The sequence below is a fragment of the Dipodomys merriami genome, unplaced genomic scaffold, assembly GCF_024711535.1.
Source record: "Dipodomys merriami isolate MVZ:Mamm:240054 unplaced genomic scaffold, mDipMer1.0.p SCAF_62, whole genome shotgun sequence".
NCBI lineage: Eukaryota > Metazoa > Chordata > Mammalia > Rodentia > Heteromyidae > Dipodomys > Dipodomys merriami.
In genome coordinates, this window is record NW_027206202.1 from 6,544,978 (window position 1) to 6,567,048 (window position 22,071).

The 22,071-nt window shown below is 40.8% G+C and overlaps 1 protein-coding gene across 2 annotated transcripts in view; it reads left to right on the forward strand.

The window, feature by feature from the left end:
* Nucleotides 1-22,071, forward strand: part of Dnah3 (dynein axonemal heavy chain 3) — a 216,447-nt gene that overhangs the window by 64,158 nt on the left and 130,218 nt on the right. For both annotated transcript variants that reach the window (XM_070004375.1, XM_070004374.1), the window contains exons 19-24: nucleotides 7,466-7,557; nucleotides 10,830-10,944; nucleotides 15,484-15,600; nucleotides 16,669-16,848; nucleotides 18,584-18,720; nucleotides 20,852-21,053. In XM_070004375.1, coding sequence (XP_069860476.1) covers nucleotides 7,466-7,557; nucleotides 10,830-10,944; nucleotides 15,484-15,600; nucleotides 16,669-16,848; nucleotides 18,584-18,720; nucleotides 20,852-21,053 — 843 coding nt within the window. The remainder of the gene's footprint in view (nucleotides 1-7,465; nucleotides 7,558-10,829; nucleotides 10,945-15,483; nucleotides 15,601-16,668; nucleotides 16,849-18,583; nucleotides 18,721-20,851; nucleotides 21,054-22,071) is intronic.

Sequence of the window (22,071 nt, forward strand, 5' to 3'; positions counted from 1 at the left end):
ACTCAGGCCCTCGTGCTGTCACTTAGCTTCTTTTGCTCAAGGCTGGAACTCTACCACTTGAGCCATACCTCCACTTCTAGCTTTTTGCTGGTTAATTGGAGAAGAGTCTCTTGGATATGTCTTCTCCAGCTGGCTTTGAACAGCCATCCTCAGATCTCAACCTCCTGAGTAGCTGGGATTACAGGCGTGACCAATGGTGCTTCCTGATAGCCATCTGGAACAAGGGATAGGATGGACTATAGAATGAACTTCCTGCTTTGTGATAAGGTTGGCTTTTCTCATTGGGATCCCGTTGCTGGTGATTGAATATTGTCTCAGCCAGTAATTTTCTTGTCAGTTTTTCCAAGCAAATGGCTGCTAGAGATCTTAATGAATGCTAAGGGTATTAAGTCACAGTGAGAAAAGCTTGATTAGTTCCGTATCCTAGAATACACAAAAGTGAATGTTACATCCTTCCTTGGGAACCTGCTAATAACACCAGAATATACCTACCTTTGCGGTAGAGATTCATGGTCAAACAGGCTAAGCTCAGAATTAATTCTTGGTACTCTTCCCCCACCCCCAGCACTTTGAACTTATAAATGGGAATGATATTATCACTAAAAATAGTTGGGGTTTGTATAAGCAACCAAGCAAATGTGAGGTTAATAAATGCGGTGTGAACACTGAGCGGAAAGAAGGAAACTCACATTGCATTTCTAAAAGAAAAAAGAAAAAAAACCTTTATCAACATCAAGGACTTGCAATGTATTTGCATCACCTGTGAGAAAGTATAGCCCTGAGCCCAGTGGCTAGGAGTGATCTCTCCAGGAAGACAGAAGTTTCATATGGGAGAAATTTGGGATTTTTCTGTAAGAAGAAGCCACTTTCAATTCCTCAGCAAGAATGAAGACCCAAGTGAAGGGTAAGAGGCTGTAAGGAAAACAGCAGAGAAGTCATCTCAGTGGTCATCTGGTTTTCAAATGTCCTGGAAGCTGACCTTTCTTAGTCCTCATGGGGCTCCTTTTCCTATGGATTTTGGCCAAACTAGTTCAGGAGGTCCAGGAAGCAGGTGGCCTTTGGCAATACTGGGTTTTTCCATGAGATGGCACTGTGGCAGTTGTCTTCAATGTGTTTTTATTTATTTATTTATTTTTATTGTGAAAATACCATACAGAGGGTTACAATTACTTGAGCAAGGTAATGAGTACATTTCTTATCAAGCACTGTTGCCTCCTCCTTTGTCTTTCCCCTACCATCCCTGCCCTCCCATCTCCACGACTACACTACCCGGCCTCTCTGCCCTGCCAAAGTTGTAAAGTTCGTTTTTCAACATAACATTCTGTACATCTCATTGTTGCAATGGGACCACCTGTATCCCTATTTAAACAATTTTTCCCCTTCCCCTCCCCAAATTATACCATATCAAATACAGTGAAAACAGGGGTTATACAATGGGGGAAGGACATACAAAGCAACAAAAACAATCATCTTATAAATATGTTAGAAACAATAGCAAGAAAGAAAAAAACCACTTGTGTCCTTATCTTGGGGTTTATTTCACCTAACATCATCTTATCTGACCTTTTCTGCTTGTCTCAGACATATACTAGTTATAGGAATAAGTAAAACCATAGGACCTATGTTTCTTTGGGCCTGGCTTACTTCGCTTAATATAATTTTTTCCAAGCCTTTCCATTTCCTAACAAATGGGACAATGCCATTCTTTCTGATGGAGGCATAGAATTCCATTGTGCATATATACCACATTTTCTTGATCCATTCATTTACTGAGGGGCATCTGGGTTGGTTCCATATCTTAGCTATAGTAAATAATGCTGTAATAAACATAGTTGTGCTGGTAGCTTTAGTATGGTCTTGTTTGTGATCATTCAGGTAAATGATCAAAAGTGGGATTGCTGGGTCATAGGGGAGCCATTCTGACTGGGGTGAGGTGGTATCTCAATGTTGTCTTGATTTGCATTTCTTTTATGGCTAGAGAGGTTGAGCATTTCTTCATGTGTCTATTGGCCATCCTTCTTTCCTCTTCAGAGAAGTTTCTCTTTAAGTCTTTAGCCCACTTGTTTATTGGGCAGTTGTTTCTTTGAGGATTTGTTGTTGGGGGATTTAATTTTCTGAGTTCCAGGTATATTTTAGATATGAGACCCTTGTCCATTGTATGGCTAGTGAAGATCGTCTCCCAGTCTGTGGGCTTTCTATTGATCTTGCTAGCTATGTCCTTTGCCATGCAGAAGCTCTGCAACTTCATGCAATCCCATTTGTCCAACCTTTCTTTGATTTGTTGTTTCTGGGTCTCTATTAAGAAAATTTTGGCCTGTGCCAAGGAGACCTAGGGTTTCTATTCCTTCCTGTAATGTTTTCAGGGTGTCTGCTTTGACTCCGAGGTCTTTGATCCATTTGGAGTTGACTCTGGTGCAGGGTGATATATAAAGATCTAGCTTTAGTTTGCTACAGGTGATTAACCAATTTTGCCAGCACCATTTACTTAAGAGGATGTCTTTCTTCCACTCTATTTTATTAGCTCCCTTATTGTAGATTAGATAGCTAGAGGTCTGTGGGTTCATTTCTGGGTTTTCAATTATATTCCATTGGTCCTGAGGTCTGTTCTTGTGCCAGTACCAAGCTGTTTTGATTACTATGGCTTTGTAGTAGAGTTTGAAATTGGGTATTGATATTCCTCCAGCACTGTTCTTTCTGTTAAGGATCGTTTTTGCACTCCCAAATTACTCGAGCTGATTTGAAACTTTGGCCAAGTAGCAGGGTATAAAATTAACCCTCAAAAATACATGGCTTTTCTGTATGCCAACAATGAGAAGAGCGTGGCTTAAATCAGGAAAGCAACTCCATTCATATTAGCCCCACAAAAAATAAAATACCAGGAATTAACCAAGAAGTGAAGGACCTCTATGATGAAAACTTGAAAACCTGAAAAAGGAAATCAAAACAGAACTTAGAAAGTGGAAAAACCTCCCATGCTCCTGGATTGGAAAGATCAACATCATGAAAATGGCAATACTTCCCAAGGCTACTTACAAATTCAATGCGATACCTATCAATATCCCAGCCTCATTCTTCAAGGAAATAGAAGAGGCAATCCAAAAATTCATATGGAACAATAAAAGATCCCTAGTTTCAATGCTTTTTTTTTCTTTCTTTTTTTTTTTTTTCTGGTCCGGTCATGGGGCCTGAACTCTGGGCCTGGGCGTTGTCCCTCAGCTCTTCAGCTCAAGGCTAACACTGTACCACTTGAGTCACAGCGCCACTTCCGGCTTTTTTCTTTTTGCTTATGTGGTGCTGAGGAATCAAACCCAGGGCCTCAGGCATGCAAGGCAAGCGCTCTACCACTGAGCCACCTTCCCAGTCCTTTTTTTTTTTTTTTTTAAGAACTCTCCACCTGCTGCTTCCTCTATGAAGGCAGTTTTCCGCAGCATGGGCCCTTAAAAAATCCCAGCCATTCTTAGATATTCATGATTCTCACTTGAAGACCACTTAGATTGCAAAGTGGTCCTTAGGATTATAATATATATAAAAGGTATTGAGTTCTAGCTATGTCATAGCTAGGTCGTATTCTTTATTCCCATTCTTTCAACTACTTTGCATTGGGGCTCCTGAGATTTGGAGTGATGAAATGATTTGTTACATGAGTGCATGTGGAGGGAATTGGAATCTAGGTCAGTTTGGCTTAACTCAAAAGTGAAAAGAGGACCAGAGATATTAGGCAGCAGAAGAGAGTGGGCAGCAGGCGGAATGGGAGCTCAGGTAAAGGCAGGGTATGGCCCAGGAAGGTGACTCTGGAGGAAAAAGCACCTTGTGGAAACCCAGTGGGCTTAACAGGTGAAACGTGGCTCAAAAAGCACAAATGTTGCCACATACACTGAGGGCTGTCCCTACGTGGGCTTACTTACTTCTGTCTGCAGCATAGGTCACACTACAAACCATCCCAGGGACAGACTGAGGCTAGGGAAGCTGGTGTGTGTGTGTGTGTGTGTGTGTGTGTGTGTGTGTGTGTGTGTGTGTGTGTGTGTGTGTGTGTGTGTGTGTGTGTGTGTGTGTGTGTGTGTGTGCTTGTGTGCTTGTGTGCTTGTGTGCTTGTGTGCATCAATACTAGGGCTTGAACTGAGATCTTCACGCTCTCATTTAGCTTTTCCCCTCAAGGTTGATGCTCTACCACTTGAGCCATACCTCTAATTCTAGCTTTCTAGTGGTTAATTGGAGATCAGAGTTTCAGGGACTTTTTTACTCAGGCTGGATTGGATCCTTGATTCTCAGATCTCAGCGCCCTGAAGAGCTAGGATTATAGGCATGAACCATCAGTGTCCAGCCTTTTATTGGTTCACTTAGGAGATTCAGGTGCTAGAATCAGGAGGTTCTAGATGGATCAGGAACTATGAAGGCTGAGCCACTTGTAGGCCTCAAGGCCAGAGGATAGATATTCCATGGTCATAGGGTTGGGTTGTGTCTTTGGCCATTTTGAAAGGATTGCTTCTGTAGTTTAAGCAAGATTACACTGACCTTGAGAAGTTATGTTGTTAGATACCAGACTTACAACTAAGATCAGACTGTCCAATAGAAATAAAACACATGGCAATATTAATTTGAAAGTTTCTAAGAGCCACAATTTACAAAGTAAAAGTATGAACATAATTTATTTAGCCAAGTATATATATATATATATATATATATATATATATATATAATAGTATTATTTATATATTGAACATTATGGTTAACATATTAGTTATATTAATATGTTGATGTGAAATAGAATATGGTATGTTTTTATACATTTCAGTTTAGATTAGCCACATTTCAAATGCTTGAGTCACAAGGGGCTAGTGGCTACTCACTGGACAGCATAACCCAGGTTCTTGGAATGAGAGAGCCAAATGCCTTGCAAATCTCTATGATTAACTAAAGAAGCTGGGGGCCAGTGGCTGACGTAGCTGTAATCCTAGCTACTCAGGAGGTTGAGAGTTAGAGTTCAAAGCCAGTCTGGGAAGAAAAGTCCCCAAGACTCTTATCTTCAATTAACCACAAAAAAATCTAGAAGTGGAAATGTGGCTCAAGTCATAAAAGCATCAGCCTTGAGTGAAAAACCTAAGGATAAGAGCTTGGGCCTTGAATTCAAGTACCAGTACCAGTGTGCACGTGTGTGCGTGCATTACACACAGCAATTAAAAAATTAAAACTACCAACTCTGAGTTCTTACTACAGGTTAAGCATTAATGCCAAGAGCATTACATAGCTGTGAAATTTAGTCCCAGAGATAGGGTGTTGCACTGGGCTGTACATTCAGATGTAAGAGAACGAATGAGAGGCCAGTTGTATAGCTTGTGCACTGCGGAACTATAGGAAGTTCTATTTCTGTACACTGAAGTGGGAATTGTACTTTGTAGAGTTGTAAAGATTAATTAAACAGCTGTCCTTAGAAGTCCTGTGACAGACATTGGGGTTTGATAGATAAGAACTTTGGGGGGAAGGGGGAGTGGGGAGGATTGGGTGGGGGGCAAGGGGAGGATGGGAAGGGATGGGAAGGGAAACAAAGGAGGAGGCTATAATGTTTGATAAGAAATATACTCATTATCTTGCCCATGTAATTGTAACCCCTCTGTACAGTATTTTCACACACAAAAGAAAGAACTTTGGAAGCAGAATTGGACCTAGTCCTAATTCTGTCAATTTAGCTAGATGGTTTTGGAAAGATAATTATTTCCTTGGTTCAGTGGGAATACTAATACATTATCATATTCCTCATTGTGTATGAGAATGAAATAAGTCCATAAAGCTTTGAAATAGTGATTACTATGTATGTAGTAAGCATTAATAAATGTACATCAGTTGTATTATTTCATTACTTTACTGGTCCTCCCCATGTCCCCAGAACCCAGATTGGGAGCTGTCTGACCTAACTGGTTTAGTTTACTCCATGAATACTTCTTAAGGCCCCACTAAATGTCAGATAGCAGTGACAGGGATAAGTAAAACAGAATGTGACATGGAGCTCATGCCCTTTCCTGCCCAGGTCTTATAGAGACAATATTGAACAGTAATTAAAGTTTTGCATAAAGCTTCAGTCCCCTTTGTTCCCCCATCTCCTTTGTAGCTCATGAAACCCATATAATAATCCAGATCTTTCAGTCTCAAGAGATGTTCAAAAGTCATTGGCATTTTTGCCTACAATTTCTTTAGTCGTAATTACACTTAAGTAAACTGGGGTCTGGTGCTGATGGCTCATACCTGTAACCCTAGGAGAAAGAGATCTGAGGATCTCAGTTCAAAGCTAGCCCAGGCAGAAAAGTTTGTGAGACTCTTATCTCTAATTAACTGGCAAAAAGCTGGAAGTGACTCAAGTGGTAGAGCACTAGACTTAAGAAAAAAGTTAAATGAGAGTGCAAGGCCCTGAATTCAAGCCCTGATACTTTCACAAAAACAAACAAAACAATGACTATTGGTTTTTAGTCCTTGGATTCAAACAGGAGAGGGATGATGGAGATAGTTATATAATGTGAATATACCTAATGACACTCCATTTTATTCTTGAAAAATTATCAAAATAGTTGAAAAAGCCAAAAAAGGCTTGGCAGAATATTTGTGCAGGAAAATGAAGTATTTCCAACCAGAAGACTTAACTGCTCAGGCTGGCTTTGAACTGAAATCCTCAGTTCTCAGCTTCCTGTGTAGCTAGGATTACAGTGATGAGCCAACAGCCCCTGAAAATCCTCCTTACTTATCATCACTTTACAGCATTCTGTAGTCTTCTGTCCTGTGAAATCCTGACCTCCTCCCTTTATTCAGCAAATGTCAGATCACAGACCAGACTTTTCACAAGGCCCTGGGAGCACAGAAACAAACCAGACTCTGGCCCAATCCTCTAGGTGCTCATAAGTTGATGGGGGGATGAACCAACCCGCAGGTAATGAGATACAGCATGGCTCTAGGCTGCCTCCTTATTCCTCAGATTTACAATGTCCAGTTCACTAGCTACATACACATATCTATTTAAGTAAGTTTGAGCTAACTAAAATGAAGTGAAAATGCCAGGTGCCAGTGACTCACACTATAATCCTAGTTACTCAGGAGGCTGAGATCTGAGACTTACAGTTCAAAGCCAGCCTGCAGTCTTTGGGACTCATCTCCAATTAAGCACCAAAAATGTGGAGAGTAGAGTTGTGGCCTTTAGAAAAAAAGAAAGAAGAAAGAGAAAGAAAGCAAGAAAAGAAAAGAAAAGAAAAGAAAAGGACAACATCCAGGCACTGAAATCCAGCCCAAACACTGGCACCAAAAACAAAACTTTTTATGTAAAAAATTCAGATCCTCAGTCATGCTAGCCACCCTTTCATTGTTTAGTAACTTCCTGGAGCTAGTGGCCACAGTGCTGGACACCACAGATAGAAACTATGTTCGTTGTCACAGAATACTCTGCTGTTTTGGCTAATGAACACTTATCTTCTTCTGTCTCCTGCAGATCAGTGAAATTATTGGCTATGAAATAAAGCCCACAGAAACAACTTGCCTCTTAAATATGCTGGAGCTTGGATTTGGCAAATACATTGAAAAGTAAGATTTATTTCTTCCTTTGAAAAAGTTTTACTTTTTTTTAAAATCCAAGTATCTGTAAGTTCTCACATGGGATTCTATCTGTCTGTTTGCTCCTTCTGGTTTGGGGTGACTGTAAGACTTTTAATAACCTCCATTTGTGCTGACTCTCTACTGGTGAAAATTTCATTTTCAGTTGAAGAGCTGGAGATAGCTTAGGACTAGAAAATTGTCGTATATATTATTTGAGATAAAATAATTTAATAATAAAATAACTTTATTTGAAATAAAATACTAAAAGGATTTTTTTGGCAGTCCTGGGGCTGGAACTCAGGGCCTGGGCACTATCCTTGAGCTTCTGTTGCTCAAGGCTAGCAATTTACCACTTAAGCCACAGCACCACTTCTGGTGATTACAGGAAAAAGCCAGAAGTGGTGGGAGCTCAAGTTGTAGAGTGCTAGCCTTGAGCAAAAGGAAATAAGAGACAGCACCCAGGCTGAGAGTTCAAGCCTCAGGCAAAAAAAAGAAAAAAAGGAAGAAAGAATGAAAAAAGAAAAAAGGAAGGAAGGGAGGGAGGGAAAAAAGGGAAGGAGGGAAGGAAGGAAGGAAAGAAGGAAGAAAGGAAGGAAGGAAGGAAGGAAGGAAGGAAGAAAGAAAGGAAGGAAGGAAGGAAGGAAGGAAAGAAAGTTTCCTGTCTGTAATCCTAGCAACTCAGGAGCCTGAGAGCTAAGGATCTTGGTTCATAGCCAGCCTAGGCAGGAAAGTTTATGAGATTCGAATCTCCAATTAACCACCCCAAAATTCCAGAAGTGGAGTTGTAGTTCAAGTGGTAAAGTGTTATCTATCCCTGGATATAAATGACCAGGCTCTGAGTTCAAACTCTAGGACCAGTACCAAAAATTTAAAAAAAATTATGTATATGCTGCCATTGCATTTGTAACAGACAGTTTCAGGCAGTATACCTGTTGGCTAGAATTTGAGAACTGCATATTGCACAGTCTGGCCTAAGGTGCTGCCCACCTGAGTGCTTTGATGCCCCTAACACCATTACTGTCCCTCATTTCAGAGCAGCCATAGAAACATGTAAATATGGCTCTATATCTTTGGATAAAACTAACTGTAAGTAAAAAATACTTCCAAAATTATTACAAGGCAAGCACTGGTGGCTCAGACCAGTAGTCCTAGCTGCTCAAGAGGCTGAGATCTGAGGATTGTGGTTCAATATCAGCCTGGGCAGAAAAGTCTGTGAGACTCTTATCTCTAATTAACCACCAGAAAACCAGAAGTGGAGCTATGGCTCAAAGTGGTAGAGCACTAGCCTTGACAGAAAAATTTAATAACAGCACCCAGGCCCTGAGTTCAAGCTCCATGACTCATACATTTGTACTGAACCTATATACTTTTATCCTTGTCATTTTCTCTAAACAATTTAACTATTTTGCACAATATTTATATTAGTCACATTGTTACTAATTGATTCTGATTATAAGTAATTTAGAGATGACTTAAAGAACAAGTGGGGATATATATATATATATATATATATATATATATATTACACACAAATAGTTGGGAGTATTTTTATTATTCCTATTTTTCTTTGTGTGTGTGTGTGTGTGTGTGTGTGTGTGTGTGTGTGTGTGTGCATGTGTGCGTGCGCATGCATGCACATGAGCTCACATGCATGCATGCCAATCCTGGAACTTGAACTCAGGGCCTGGGTGTTGTCCTGAGATTATTTTTGTTCAAGGCTAGTGCTCTACCACTTGAAGCACAGCTCCATTTCTGCCTTTTTTGATGATTAATTGGAAACAAGAGTCCAATGAACTTTCCTGCCCCAGCTGGCTTCAAATCAAAATCCTCAAATCTTAGCCTTCTGAGTAGCAAGGATTATAGGCATGAACCACTGGTACCCAGTATTCCCATATTTCATTTATTTTTTAACTTCAAATTTTTTAATTTTATTATTATTGTATAATAGTTGTACAAAAGGGTTTCAATTCAACATGTCAATTTATGAATATAATATATCTTGATCAATTTCATACCTTTTATCATTCTCCCCTATCTTTCAACTTGTTTTCTGAACCTCAAAAACCAATCAATGCTTTTTTTTTTTGTCGGTCATGGGGCTTGAACTCTGGGCCTGGGCGCTGTCTCTTAGCTCTTCAGCTCAAGGCGAATGCTCTACTTCTTGAGCCACAGCGCCACTTCTGGTTTTCTAGTGGTTTATTGGAGATCAGAGTCTCACAGACTTTTCTGCCCGGACTGGCTTTTTTTTTTTTTGTCGGTCATGGGGCCTGAACTCAGCCTGGGCGCTGTCCCTCAGCTCTTCAGCTCAAGGTGAGCACTCTACCACTTGAGCCACAGCACCACTTGCGGCTTTTTCTGCTTATGTGGTGCTGAGGAATCGAACCCAGGGCCTCATGCATGCAAGGCAAGCACTCTACCACTGAGCCAACTTCCCAATCCCCGGACTGGCTTTGAACCGTGATCCTCAGATCTCAGCCTCCTGAGTAGCTAGGATTACAGGTGTGAGCCACCGGTGCCCATCTTCAGTGTTTTTGTTGTTGTTGTTATTTTGTTTTTTTGGTCAGTCACGGGGCCTGATCTCTGGGCCTGGGCACTGTCTCTCAGCTCTTCAGCTCAAGGCTAGCACTCTACCACTTGGGCCACAGTACCACTTCCGGATTTTTCTGCTCATGTGGTGCTAAGGAATCAAACCGAGGGCCTCATGATGCAAGGCAAGCACTCTACCACTGAGCCACCTTCCCAGCCCCAGTGATTTTTTGGGGGGTCACTATCACAATACCACAGGTTGAGGGATCTTTAACAACAGAAATGTATTTTCTCGTAATTTTGGAAGTTTGAAATCAAAGACCAGCATTGGTAGGGCTGGCCTCTTCTCACATGGTTTTTTTCCTCTGTGCATCATACTCATGATACTAGTCATGAAGGATTCGGGTCACTCTTCAGAAATTCATTTGAACTTCATTACCTCATTAAAGACCATTTCTCCAAATGCATGCACATTTGGAGGTACAGGGGATTAGAACTTCTTTAGTGTGAATGTGAAGGGACTAAGTTCAACTCATAACGCACACCCAAGAGTTGCTAGCACTCAGACTGACAATTCCTACAACATCTTGGAAGCAGCTGGCAAATATGAAAGTGAACATTTTTGTACGATTAAAAGCTTTGGAAATTCTCTTAAGCTGAGTTCCGATTCCCCTGCTGACATGTTTTCCTGACCTCTTGTTGCTGCTGCTGCTGCTACTGTGTTTTTCCTTCAGACTAGAACCCATTGGTGCAGCTGCCAGCAAGGAATATTCTCTGGAGAAGAACTTGGAGAAAATGAAGTCAGAGTGGGTTAATATGACATTCAACTTCATAAAATACAGGGACACGGTAAGTATCAGTCTAACTGCAGCCCCGTTTAAAAAACAAAACCAAACAAAACCCTTCTATTATATAGTAGATTCCAGAGGTGATTGATTCAGAATTTCAAGAGAACTCATGGAATGATTATCCCTTACCTCTGGATCATTTCCTCCTCCTATTTGCCTCCCTGTTCCTACCAGTCATCTTTCCTCCCAGACACTGTTGGGGAGATGCATTTTCAGATCCCAAGGGTCTTGAGTCAGAGCAAGAGGCTTTCTCAATGCAAAGGAATTGTGCATACCTTCTGAATTAGCATCTCCCAAGGAGAACACAGGCTCTCCTTCTCTTCACTGCTCCCCAGGGCCCTCAAAGGCGTACCTGTGGGTAGATAGGGCCTTCTGACTCTCAAATGTGTTTGTATAGGAGTCCGCTGGAGATTGCCTTAAACTGCAGTGTCTGATGCATTGGTTCTGGGGGTAGAGCCTGAGTTCTGTCACTATAAACTCCCAGATTACTGCACCATGGTTTGAATTTCAAGAATGCAATTTCTTTCTTTTCACTAGCACTTATAGATAGCATATGGGTTTGTACAGTACATATGGAAAGGTGCTTGCTCATATGTGTCTAGGGTCTGGTTTATTCTTCAGATGGATCTTGGAGTAGAAAATTGTGGAGCCTGACGTTAACATAGTGTATACTATCACTGGTTCCAATTGCCAATCACTTGGGACACTTAAAACAATAACAACAACAACAACAAAAATTGAATCTTCCCAGCAGCTGTACTACCAGAGTATCTGAGTCTGTTTTATTATTATGGGTATGTGTGTGTGTGTGTGTGTGTGTGTGTGTGTGTGTGTGTGTGTGTGTGTGTGTGTGTGTGTGTGTGTATGCACTACTAGGGTTTACACTCACAGCCTCATGCTTGCTTTATGCTTGCTCAGCTGGTACTTTACCACTTGAGTCATCTCTAGTCCAGTTTTTGCTGGATATTTTGGAGATAAAGTCTCATTAACTTTTCTTCCTAGGCTAGCTTGATACCACGATCCTCCATATCTCAACCTTCTGAGTAGCTAGGATTACCAGCATGAGGCTGGTTGAGCATGTTTATTTTAACTCCCTGTCCTCTGCTGGCTTTTCTAATGTTCATTGTGGATTGAGAACCCAGACTCTGTAGATTCCCATCCCTTTCTTTTCTCACTTTAGTTTCAGCAGTCATGCTGCTTTGGTTTTATACTTGAATAAGAACTATTGATGAACCATTGGGAACTCGAGGCCCTTGGGCTTGCTACTAGGCCTCTTCCAGCAGGGACATGCCTACATGGGTCCCAGAAGCCTTGTGCTCCATGGTCTAATTCAGAGTCAGATACTGCTGTGGAGGCTGTGGGCTGAGAGTTAAGCTTAGGCGACCCAGGAGAAGCTCTATCATTCTAGTCCTTCTTCAGAACCTTTGACTGAAGCAGCTATAGACAAGAATCAACAATAAATTAGGAACTAAGATTCCCTTTCTTTAATAGCTGGATATATTTCCCAACGTGGATCCTGATAGTAGGAGAAAAACAAAGGAGGGGGTAACAATGCTTGACAAGAAATGTACTCATTATCTTACTCATGTGACTGTAACCCCTCTGTACAGCAGCTTTACAATAAAATTTAAAAAGTAAAAAAAATTGTTGAAAGAATGACATTGATCAAAATGCTTTGTATTCATATAATGCTTTGTAAAATGGCAACTCCTTTGTACATGAAATTTTTTTTAAGATAGGCTATAATGCCAGGTGCCAGTGGCTCATGCCTGTAATCCTAGCTACTCAGGAGGCTGAGATCTGAAGATCTGGTTCAAAGCTAGCCTGGGCAAAAAAGTCCTTGAGACTCTTATCTTCAATTAACCATCAGAAAACTGGAAGTGGTGCTGTGGCTCAAGTGGTAGAGTGCTAGCCTTGAGCTGAAGAGCTGAGGGACAGCTCCCAGGTCCAGAGTTCAGGCCTTACGATTGACAAAAAAAAAAAAAAAAAAAAGGTAGGATATATCTTTAGGCTAGATAAGCATGAACGAAACAAAAGCAGGGCAAAAGTAGACTTGCTGTAAGGCATAGAGCCTTTCAGCTTATTTGCCCATAGGAGCTGACCTTAATTGTGTAGAAACCTTACATGCTGGCAAAATATGATTCAGATGTGCACATCTGAGGACAGCTAGGAGGAGGGTACAGAATCAAAGGGAAACAAGTGGAAAAAATACAACAGAGGGACCCATCCCTGCACTGGACATTGATGAAATCGAACTAAGCAACTCAAGAGAGGGAAAGATGGAACAACTAACACTAAGCAAAAGGAAAGAAATGTACATATCACCTGATGTGAAAGAAATAGCTGTACTATGAAAGCTTATAGAATTCACAAACTTTCTAGACCACGATAATGACAATTTTGCCTCATGAAGGTTAAAAACAAAAGCAATGAGAGGATCATAATGACAATGATTAGCACCTAAACCTTTTGAGTGCTTGGTGTGCTAGACCCTCACATTTAATCTTCCAAACAACCTAATGATTAAGGTAATAATGTTTAAAAGGCAGCTTGCACCAGGGTAAAAACATCTCAGAGCTAGGGTACTTTGGTCAAAAACCTAACCCTACCACATACCAGCTCATCGGTAAAATGGTAGTGATTACAGGCAAGTTTCTTCTGAAAAACAAAGAACTGAGGAACAAAGAGCATCCAGCATGCATGCACTATTATCAAATAACTTGGTTTCTTCTTTATAACAACATCAGTGTTGTTCAGACAGAGCCAAGAAGAGAACCCAGGCAGTCTGGTTCTGGGGACAGCGCTCTAAAACCTCAGATTCTATAACATTGATTAGAATATATTGTTAACTGAGTGTAAATGGAATTAAAATAAAACAAAACTTCAAAAAAAAAGAATATAAGACAGGTTTACAAGCTGTCTTCTTTTGTGTGTGTATGTGTGTGGGGATACTAAGTACTTTTTATCATGGTTACCTCCATGCCTATATGTAATTAGGTCTAAAGAAGTTAAGAAACAATTTTGTCCTATCAGTTTAACAGATACTAGAAAGTACATATAAATTGAAATAAAAGAATATTTGTAATTCATTTTAAAAATAACCTCCATCATTACTATGAATTGACTGCAACACATGGGTCCAGGTCTCGCCATTCAGATTACCAGCTCATTCTACTCAAGAGAGTCAGGAAAGCAAGTGGACAAAAAAGCAGGAACACAGGGAAGGGGACAGAAGAGTTTCTCCCCAGCTGTTGCTGGTGTGGGATTTTTATAAAGGAAGTGCACAGTGAATATCTTTTAGAGCATATTCAAGCATGTCTGTGATCCTAGCACACAGGAGGCTAAAGCAGAAGAGTCTGGAATAGTTTCAAAGAATATAGAAATTCTATTTTTTGCAAAACATAGATTCCCTGTTTAGAAGCTCTCTGTCTCTCTCTCCTCTCTCTGTCTCTCTCCTTTCTCTCTCTCTTGTGATAGTACTATAGCTTAAACTCAGAGCCTAGGCTCTGTCCTTAATTTTTTGGCTGAAGGCTGATGTTCTACCCTTTGATCCATAGCTCCACTTTCAACTCTTTGGTGGTTAATTGGAGATGAGTCTCAACTGATTTTTTTTTCTTTTGATATTTTTTTTAAAATTTTATTTTATTTTATTTGTGAACATACTGTACAGAGGAGTTACAATTACATGGGCAGGATAATGCGTACATTTCTTACCAAGCATTGCAGCCTCCTCCTGTGTTTACCCTTCACATCCCTTCCCAGCCTCCCCCCTCCCCCCCAATCCCAATCCTTCTCCTTCCCCCCCCTTCCCCCCCCCCCCCCGCCCCGCACCGACGTTGTAAAGCTCATTTTGGACATGACAACTTGTACTTCTCATTGTTGCAACAGGTCCACCTGTATCCTTAAACAACTGGTTTTTCCCCATCTCCTCCACAAGTTATACTGACATCAAATATAGTGAAAGCAGGGGTTATACTGTGGGGGAGGGACATACAAAGCAACAAAGAGATAATCTTATAAATGCGTTAGAAACACATGCATGAAAGAAAAAAACATTAAAATACACATCTAAGGGTTCATTTTCCTGACATCACATTATCTGACCTTTTCCGCTTGACTCATACATATACTAGATATTACAAATAAGGGAAACCATGGGACCTATGTTTCTTTGGGCCTGGCTTACTTCACTTAATATAATTTTTTCCAAGTTTTTCCATTTCCTAACAAATGGGGCAATGTCATTCTTTCTGATGGAGGCATAGAATTCCATTGTGTATATATACCACATTTTCTTGATCCATTCATCTACTGAGGGGCATCTGGGTTGGCTCCATATCTTAGCTATGGTAAATAATGCTGCAGTAAACATAGTGTGCTGGTAGCTTTTCAACTGATTTTTTTTAACCTTTCTGCCTAGGCTGGCTTTGAACTGTGGTCTTCATAACTCAGCCTACTGAATAGCTAGGATCACAGGTGTGAGCCACTGGCATCTGACATAGTCTCTTGATTTTGATGGAATGGGCATTGTTAATTGCAGGATACAAGCATATTGTGTGCAGTTGATGACATTCAGTTGCTGCTTGATGACCACGTGATAAAGACCCAGACCATGTGTGGCTCCGCATTCATCAAGCCAATCGAAACAGAATGCCGGGTAAGATTGCATGGGGTTGTGAGTTTTGTGTTGCTTCCTCAACTCTGGTTCTCTCAGAAGAAGGGGAAGGCTTGGCAAGTTGTTAACAAAGAAATGTGTTTTCTTCTGAATGGAAAAAACAAAGAACATAACCCTGAAAGGAAATAACAATCCAAGTAAGCATAGGCACCCTCAGCTTTATTGTGGTAATCTGCCAAAAGAGACGAGTTTTGAAAATACCAAATAAAATTATATTTTGAGGTCAGGCATCGATGGCTGACACCTGTAATCCTAGCTACTCAGGAGGCTGAGATCTGAGGATCATGGTTAGAAGCCACCCTAGGCAGGAAAGTCGGTGAGACTCTTATCTCCAATTAACCACCAAAGTGGAACTGTGGCTCAAATGGTAGAGCACTAGCCTTGAGCAAAAACTCTCAGGGATAGCACCCAGGTCCTGAGTTTAAGCCCTAGGACTGGTGTACACACACACACACACACACACACACACACACACACACACACACACACTTGAAAAGGATCTATAGGCTATAGCAATACAGAATTATGAGCTGCATGAGAGAAGTTCCCTTGTTTATTGTTGTAGAAGTAGCATAGGCAGCAGCATAGACCCTGGAGTCAGACAGCTTGGAATTCATATTCTACCTCTGCCCTACATTATTAGTTGTGTGACCTTGAACAAGTTAAAGTTACTTGAACTGTTCTCTGTCTTAGTTTCTGCATCTATGAAGTGCTATTCTACAATAATATCTATCTCTAAGGTTGTTGAATTAAATCATATAAATTCAATTTTATAAATGTAAAGCAGCTCAGACTATTGCCATAAAAGAAACATTATAATCACTCTTATTATTATCTCAACAAAATGTAAACTCCATTAGATCAAGAAATCTTTGTTTCACTCTTTGCTATATCCGCTTTGTCCGGAACAGTGACCAGAGAATAGAGAACACTACTAAGTAAATATGTGTTTAAAGCAAGCATGTGTGTATGGATGGATCCCGTCCATTTGCATGTCCATGGTACCGAGTGTCAGGCTAATGATTCAGATGTGGAATGCTAACTTCACAGAAATGGGAAGAAAAACTACTTCGTGTGCAGGAGATTTTGGATAATTGGTTGAAATGTCAAGCCACTTGGCTCTACCTTGAACCAATCTTCAGCTCAGAGGACATCATAGCCCAGATGCCAGAAGAGGGCAGAAAATTTGGTATTGTTGATGGTTACTGGAAGTCACTCATGGCTCAAGCGGTAAGCTTTATTCCTGGCACATCCCACCAGGAGTGTGGGAAGCTATACAGAGCTTGCCCATTGTGTATAGCTTCACAAATTTGATATTGTATATCTTTAGTCTAATTTGTTAAAACCTCAAACAAGGAAATCTTAATGTAGAAAGTATAAATCTTTTATAATCTTACCTCCCCAGAGGTAACTATGAGAAACTGGCATTGCATTATCTTTTCTAATGAAATTGAAGACTTTGTTATAGGACAATTCAATAATTTGTGTGTGTGTGAGTGTGTGTGTGTGTGTGTGTGTGTGTGTTTGTTTGTGTGTACACGCTAGTCTATGGCTTGAACACAGGGCCTGAACACTGACCCTAACATTCTACCAGTTGAGCCACTTCTGGCTTTTTAAAAATAGTTTATTATAGATAAGAGCCTCACAGACTTTCCTGCCTGGGCTGGTTTCAAACCTTGAACCTCAAATCTCAGCCTTCTGAGTTATTAGGATTACAGGCATGGGCCATTGGCATGCAGCCTGCTTTCTAATTTTAAACTCATCTTTAAATAATGATATAAAGGGGTTTCAATTCAATATATCAGTTTATAAGAACATTACCTTGTTTGTTTCTAAAGTCAAGTATACTCAAATTAATGCACACTTACAAAGAATTTATCTCGGGGGAATGTCTCTGTTCCACTTTTTGGTGGGAGTGAGGTAAGTGGAATTTATGTGGGCTAGCCAGTGGATCCAGAGTTTTTTTGTTTTTTGTTTTTGTTTCTTTGGCTCGTTCAGATCAGGATGTGTGTCTTATGGAAACCAAGGGCAGGAAGTGAGTGCAACAGGAGCTCATAAAGATCTGTTTCATGTCTATGATCTCTGTGCTTTTACATATATCTGCTCCAGTCTCTCTCTGCAGGCTGACTGGCTCTCCCACTCAGCCACATACTGAAAGATGATTCTTTTTTTGTTGTTGTTGTTGGTTGTGGGGCTTGAACTCTGGGCCTGGGCGCTGTCCCTCAGCTCTTCAGCTCAAGGCTAGCGCTCTACCACTTGAGTCACAGAGCCACTTCCGGTTTTCTGAGTGGTTTATTGGAGATAAGAGTCTCACATACTTTTTCTTCCCGGGCTGACTTTGAACCGTGATCCCTGGATCTCAGCCTCCTGAGTAGCTAGGATTATAGGTGTGAGCCACCAGTGCCTGGCTTAGACGATGATTCTTAAATATCTCCAAAGTCCTCTGTTTAAAGGGCCAACACAAATTAATATAAAGAGTTATGGTCTGAATTCTAAACCCCTAGAAGTGTATGATAAATGAACATTTACCCCAGTGGGAAGAAGAAAGGGATTAAGAAGCAGTTGGTTGCCTGGTGCTAGTGTCTCATACCTGTAATCCTAGCTATTCAGGAGACTGAGAAATGAGGATCTTAGTTCCAAGTCAGCCCAGGCAGGAAAGATAGTAAGATTCTTATCTCCAATTAGCCACCAAAAAGCTGGAAGTGGAGCTGTGAGTCAAGTGGTAGAGTGCTAGCCTTGAGCAAAAAAATTCCTAAATATTGTCTAGTCCCTGAGTTCAAGCCCTAGGACTGAGGTGCGTGTGTGCATGCACGCACACATGCATGCACGCATGCACACACAAAGAAGCAGTTAATTGGGGCCGGGGGCATCATTAGTTGAGAGGGTGGTTATATTTGCATTCCCAAGGCCAGTCTCAAGAATGTGGAAACCCCATGATTAAACTCACCTTTTTTGGTGGAATCAGGTAAAAGATACCAGGGTTCTGGTGGCAGCAGACCAGCCAAGAATGTCTGAGAAGCTTCAAGAGGCCAACGTTCTATTGGATGACATCCAGAGGGGGCTGAATGATTACTTGGAAAAGAAGAGACTATTTTTCCCCAGGTATTTGATATAACTTTTGTTTGGCTTCTTAAATTATATATGCATATATATATATGCAGAATTGCATTTCTCATATTGAGTTGGCTTTGATCAGTCTATTCTATCTCTGATTCTCCATTCCCCCAAGAGACAGCTTCTAAGAATGGGGCATATTTTTTCTTTTTTTTATTGTGGTGTACAGAGGGGTTATAGTTACATAAGTAAGGTCATAAGTATATTACTTGCGGCCGGGCGCTGGTGGCTCACGCCTGTAATCCTAGCTACTCAGGAGGCTGAGATCTGAGGATCGCGGTTCAAAGCCAGCCCGGGCAGGAGAGACCGTGAGACTCCTATCTCCAATAAACCACCAGAAAACCGGAAGTGGCGCTGTAGCTCAAGTGGTAGAGTGCTCGCCTTGAGCTGAAGAGCTGAGGGACAGCGCTCAGGCCCAGAGTTCAAGCCCCACGACCGACAAAAAAAAAAAAAAATAAGTATATTACTTGCCAAACTTGTTACCCCTTCCCTCATTTTTCTCCCTCTTTCCCTCCCCACATCCCCCCAAGCTTTGCTGTTATTTTTATTGTACTATGTGATTTCTTATTTCTTTTGTGTGTTCTTCCCCCTGTGGTTTATCCCCTGTTGTCACTGTATTTGATTTTGGTATCCTGGTATTGTATGTATGTTTATTTGAGTTTGGGAAGGGAAGGGGAACAACAGAATGGTGAGCCAAAGGACAAGGGTGGAACCAATGCAGTAGCAATACTTATAAAACAATATGTTGGAAATGATCTGCACATTTTTAAAATTTTTATTTTATTGTAAAGATGCTGTACAGAGGGGTTACAGTTACATGAAATATACATGAGTACATTTCTTGTTGAGCATTGTGACCTGCACATTTTTTTTAATGTCATTAGCTGAATGAAGATGAACAGACTCAATGGGGCATCAGGTCCACACTTTGATCAACCAGCATTGCCATTTCCTTCAATTAGAGGGAGATAGTAGTCATGATGAAGGGCTTGGATTTGGAGCTATAAATTATTTGTTAAAAGGAGTTATGCTATGTTATGCCAGACATTTTAAAACTGCCAGGTGACATTAGAATCTCCTGGTAGTTTTTGTTTGTTTGTTTGTTTTTAAGACAGACTTCCCTAGGCCTTATCCTGGATCAATTATATTAAGATCTCCAGACATTAGAACCTTAACAGGAATTTTTAGAGACTCCCAGATAATTCTAAAGAACAGGCAAAGTTGAAAACTATGCTTTACCTAGCCTTAATTATAGTGCTACTTTACTTCTCATCTATATTCAACTTATATATACCCTCTTTCACCTTTTTATTCCCTTGCTTTCAGAGTTGAAATGTTCTTTAGCATTTGTTTTTTGTTGTTGTTGGCCGTGGGTATTGAACTCAGGTCCTGGGTTCTGTTCCTATGCCTCCTTTTGTGCTCAAGGTTAGTGCTCTACCACTTGATCCACAGCACCACTTCTAGTTTTTGAGGGCTTTGTTGCTTTGTATGTCCCTCCCCCACAGCATAATCCCTGCTTGCACTGTATTTGATGTCGGTATAATTTGTGGAGGGGAAGGGGAAAAACAAGTCCTTTAAATAAGGATACAGGTGGATCCATTGCAACAATGAGAAGTACAGTTGTCATGTCGAAAACAAACTTTACAACTTTGGTGGTGGGGGGGAGGATTGGGTGGGGGAGCGGGTGGAGGCTGGGAAAGGATGGGAAGGGGAAACAAAGGAGGAGGCTACAACAATGCTTGATAAGAAATGTACTCATTATCTTGCCCTGTAATTGTAACCCCTCTGTACAGTATTTTCACAATAAAAAATATTAAAAAAAAAAAAAAAAAGAATCTCACAGGGACTTTTTTGCTGCCAAGGCTGGCTTCCAACCACAATCTTCAGATCTCAGCCTCCTGAGTAGCTGGGATTACAGGTGTGAGCCACCAGTGCAGGGCTTGTCTTTAACTTTTATTCCTCAGATGAAAAGTAGTGAGGAGGATCAGTTTTAGAGAAAACTTTAGGACATAGCTAGTATTCATTTGAATATGATCTCCCTTTTAGATAATATAGCCTTGTAGGAAAGAGAAATTCTCAGAAAAGTTCCCAATTACCATTGCTTTTTACTTTAAAACAGGTTCTTCTTCCTGTCAAATGATGAGCTGCTGGAGATCCTGTCTGAGACAAAGGACCCCCTCCGTGTGCAGCCACATTTGAAGAAATGCTTTGAGGGAATTGCCAGGCTGCAATTTACAGAGAATCTGGAAATTGTGGGCATGATTAGCTCAGAAAAAGAAACTGTTCCATTCATACAGAAAATCTACCCTGCAAAAGCCAAAGTAAATCCTCCATACATTTTTCTTTTTTTCCTCCTCCCCTTCCTCTTCTCTCCCCCTCCCCACTTCTCAATAATAGAGTAAGTCAGAAAGCATTGGTTAAACTTTCAGACTCTAATTCTGGGTTTGGAACAATGATTAAGGGAAGGAAATCAATCTTTCCTTGTGGGTCTCAGTTTACATCTCTAAGATGAGAATAATAATGGAAGTTATATGACATGATAAACTTGTATAAGGATCTCGAGCAAACTTGATGTGAAAACAGTAGCAAGAATTAGATCTAGGGACTGGGAAGGTGACTCAGTGGTAAAGTGCTTGCCTTGCATGCATGAGGCCCTGGGTTTGATTCCTCAGCACCACATAGCAGAAAAAGCTGGAAGTGGCACTGTGGCTCAAGTGGTAGAGCACTAGCCTTGAGCTGAAGAGCTGAGGGACAGTGCCCAGGCCCAGAGTTCAGGCCCCACGACTGGCAATAAAAAAAAAAAAAAAAAGAATTAGATCCAAACAAGTTATGCACCTGATGCTTTGCCCAGTTAAAGGTGATCCAGTCAGGCACTGGTGGCTGATACTTAGCTACTCCAGCAGTTGAAATCGGAGTATCACAGTTCAAAGCCAGGCAGGAAGGTCACTGAGACTCTTATTTTCAATTAACCACCAAAAAAAGCTCAAAGTAGAGTTGTGACTCAAGCGGTAGAGTTCTATCCTTGAGCAAAAATCAGCTTTTTGAGATAATGGCCCAGTCCACAGGCGTGCACATGAAAAGAAAGAAAGAAAGGAAGGAAGGAAGGAAGGAAGAAAGAAAGAAAGAGAAAGAAAGAAAGAAAGAAAGAAAGAAAGAAAGAAAGAAAGAAAGAAAGAAAGAAAGAAAGAAAGGAAAGATAGGAAAGGAAAAAACAAAAAAAATGATCCTGTTAGATAGACAGTTTCTTGGACTAAGATCTGACTAACATCTTGGTTCAAAGTCAGCCCAGACAAACAAATCCTTGGGACTTTTATCTCAAATTAACCACCAAAAAGCCAC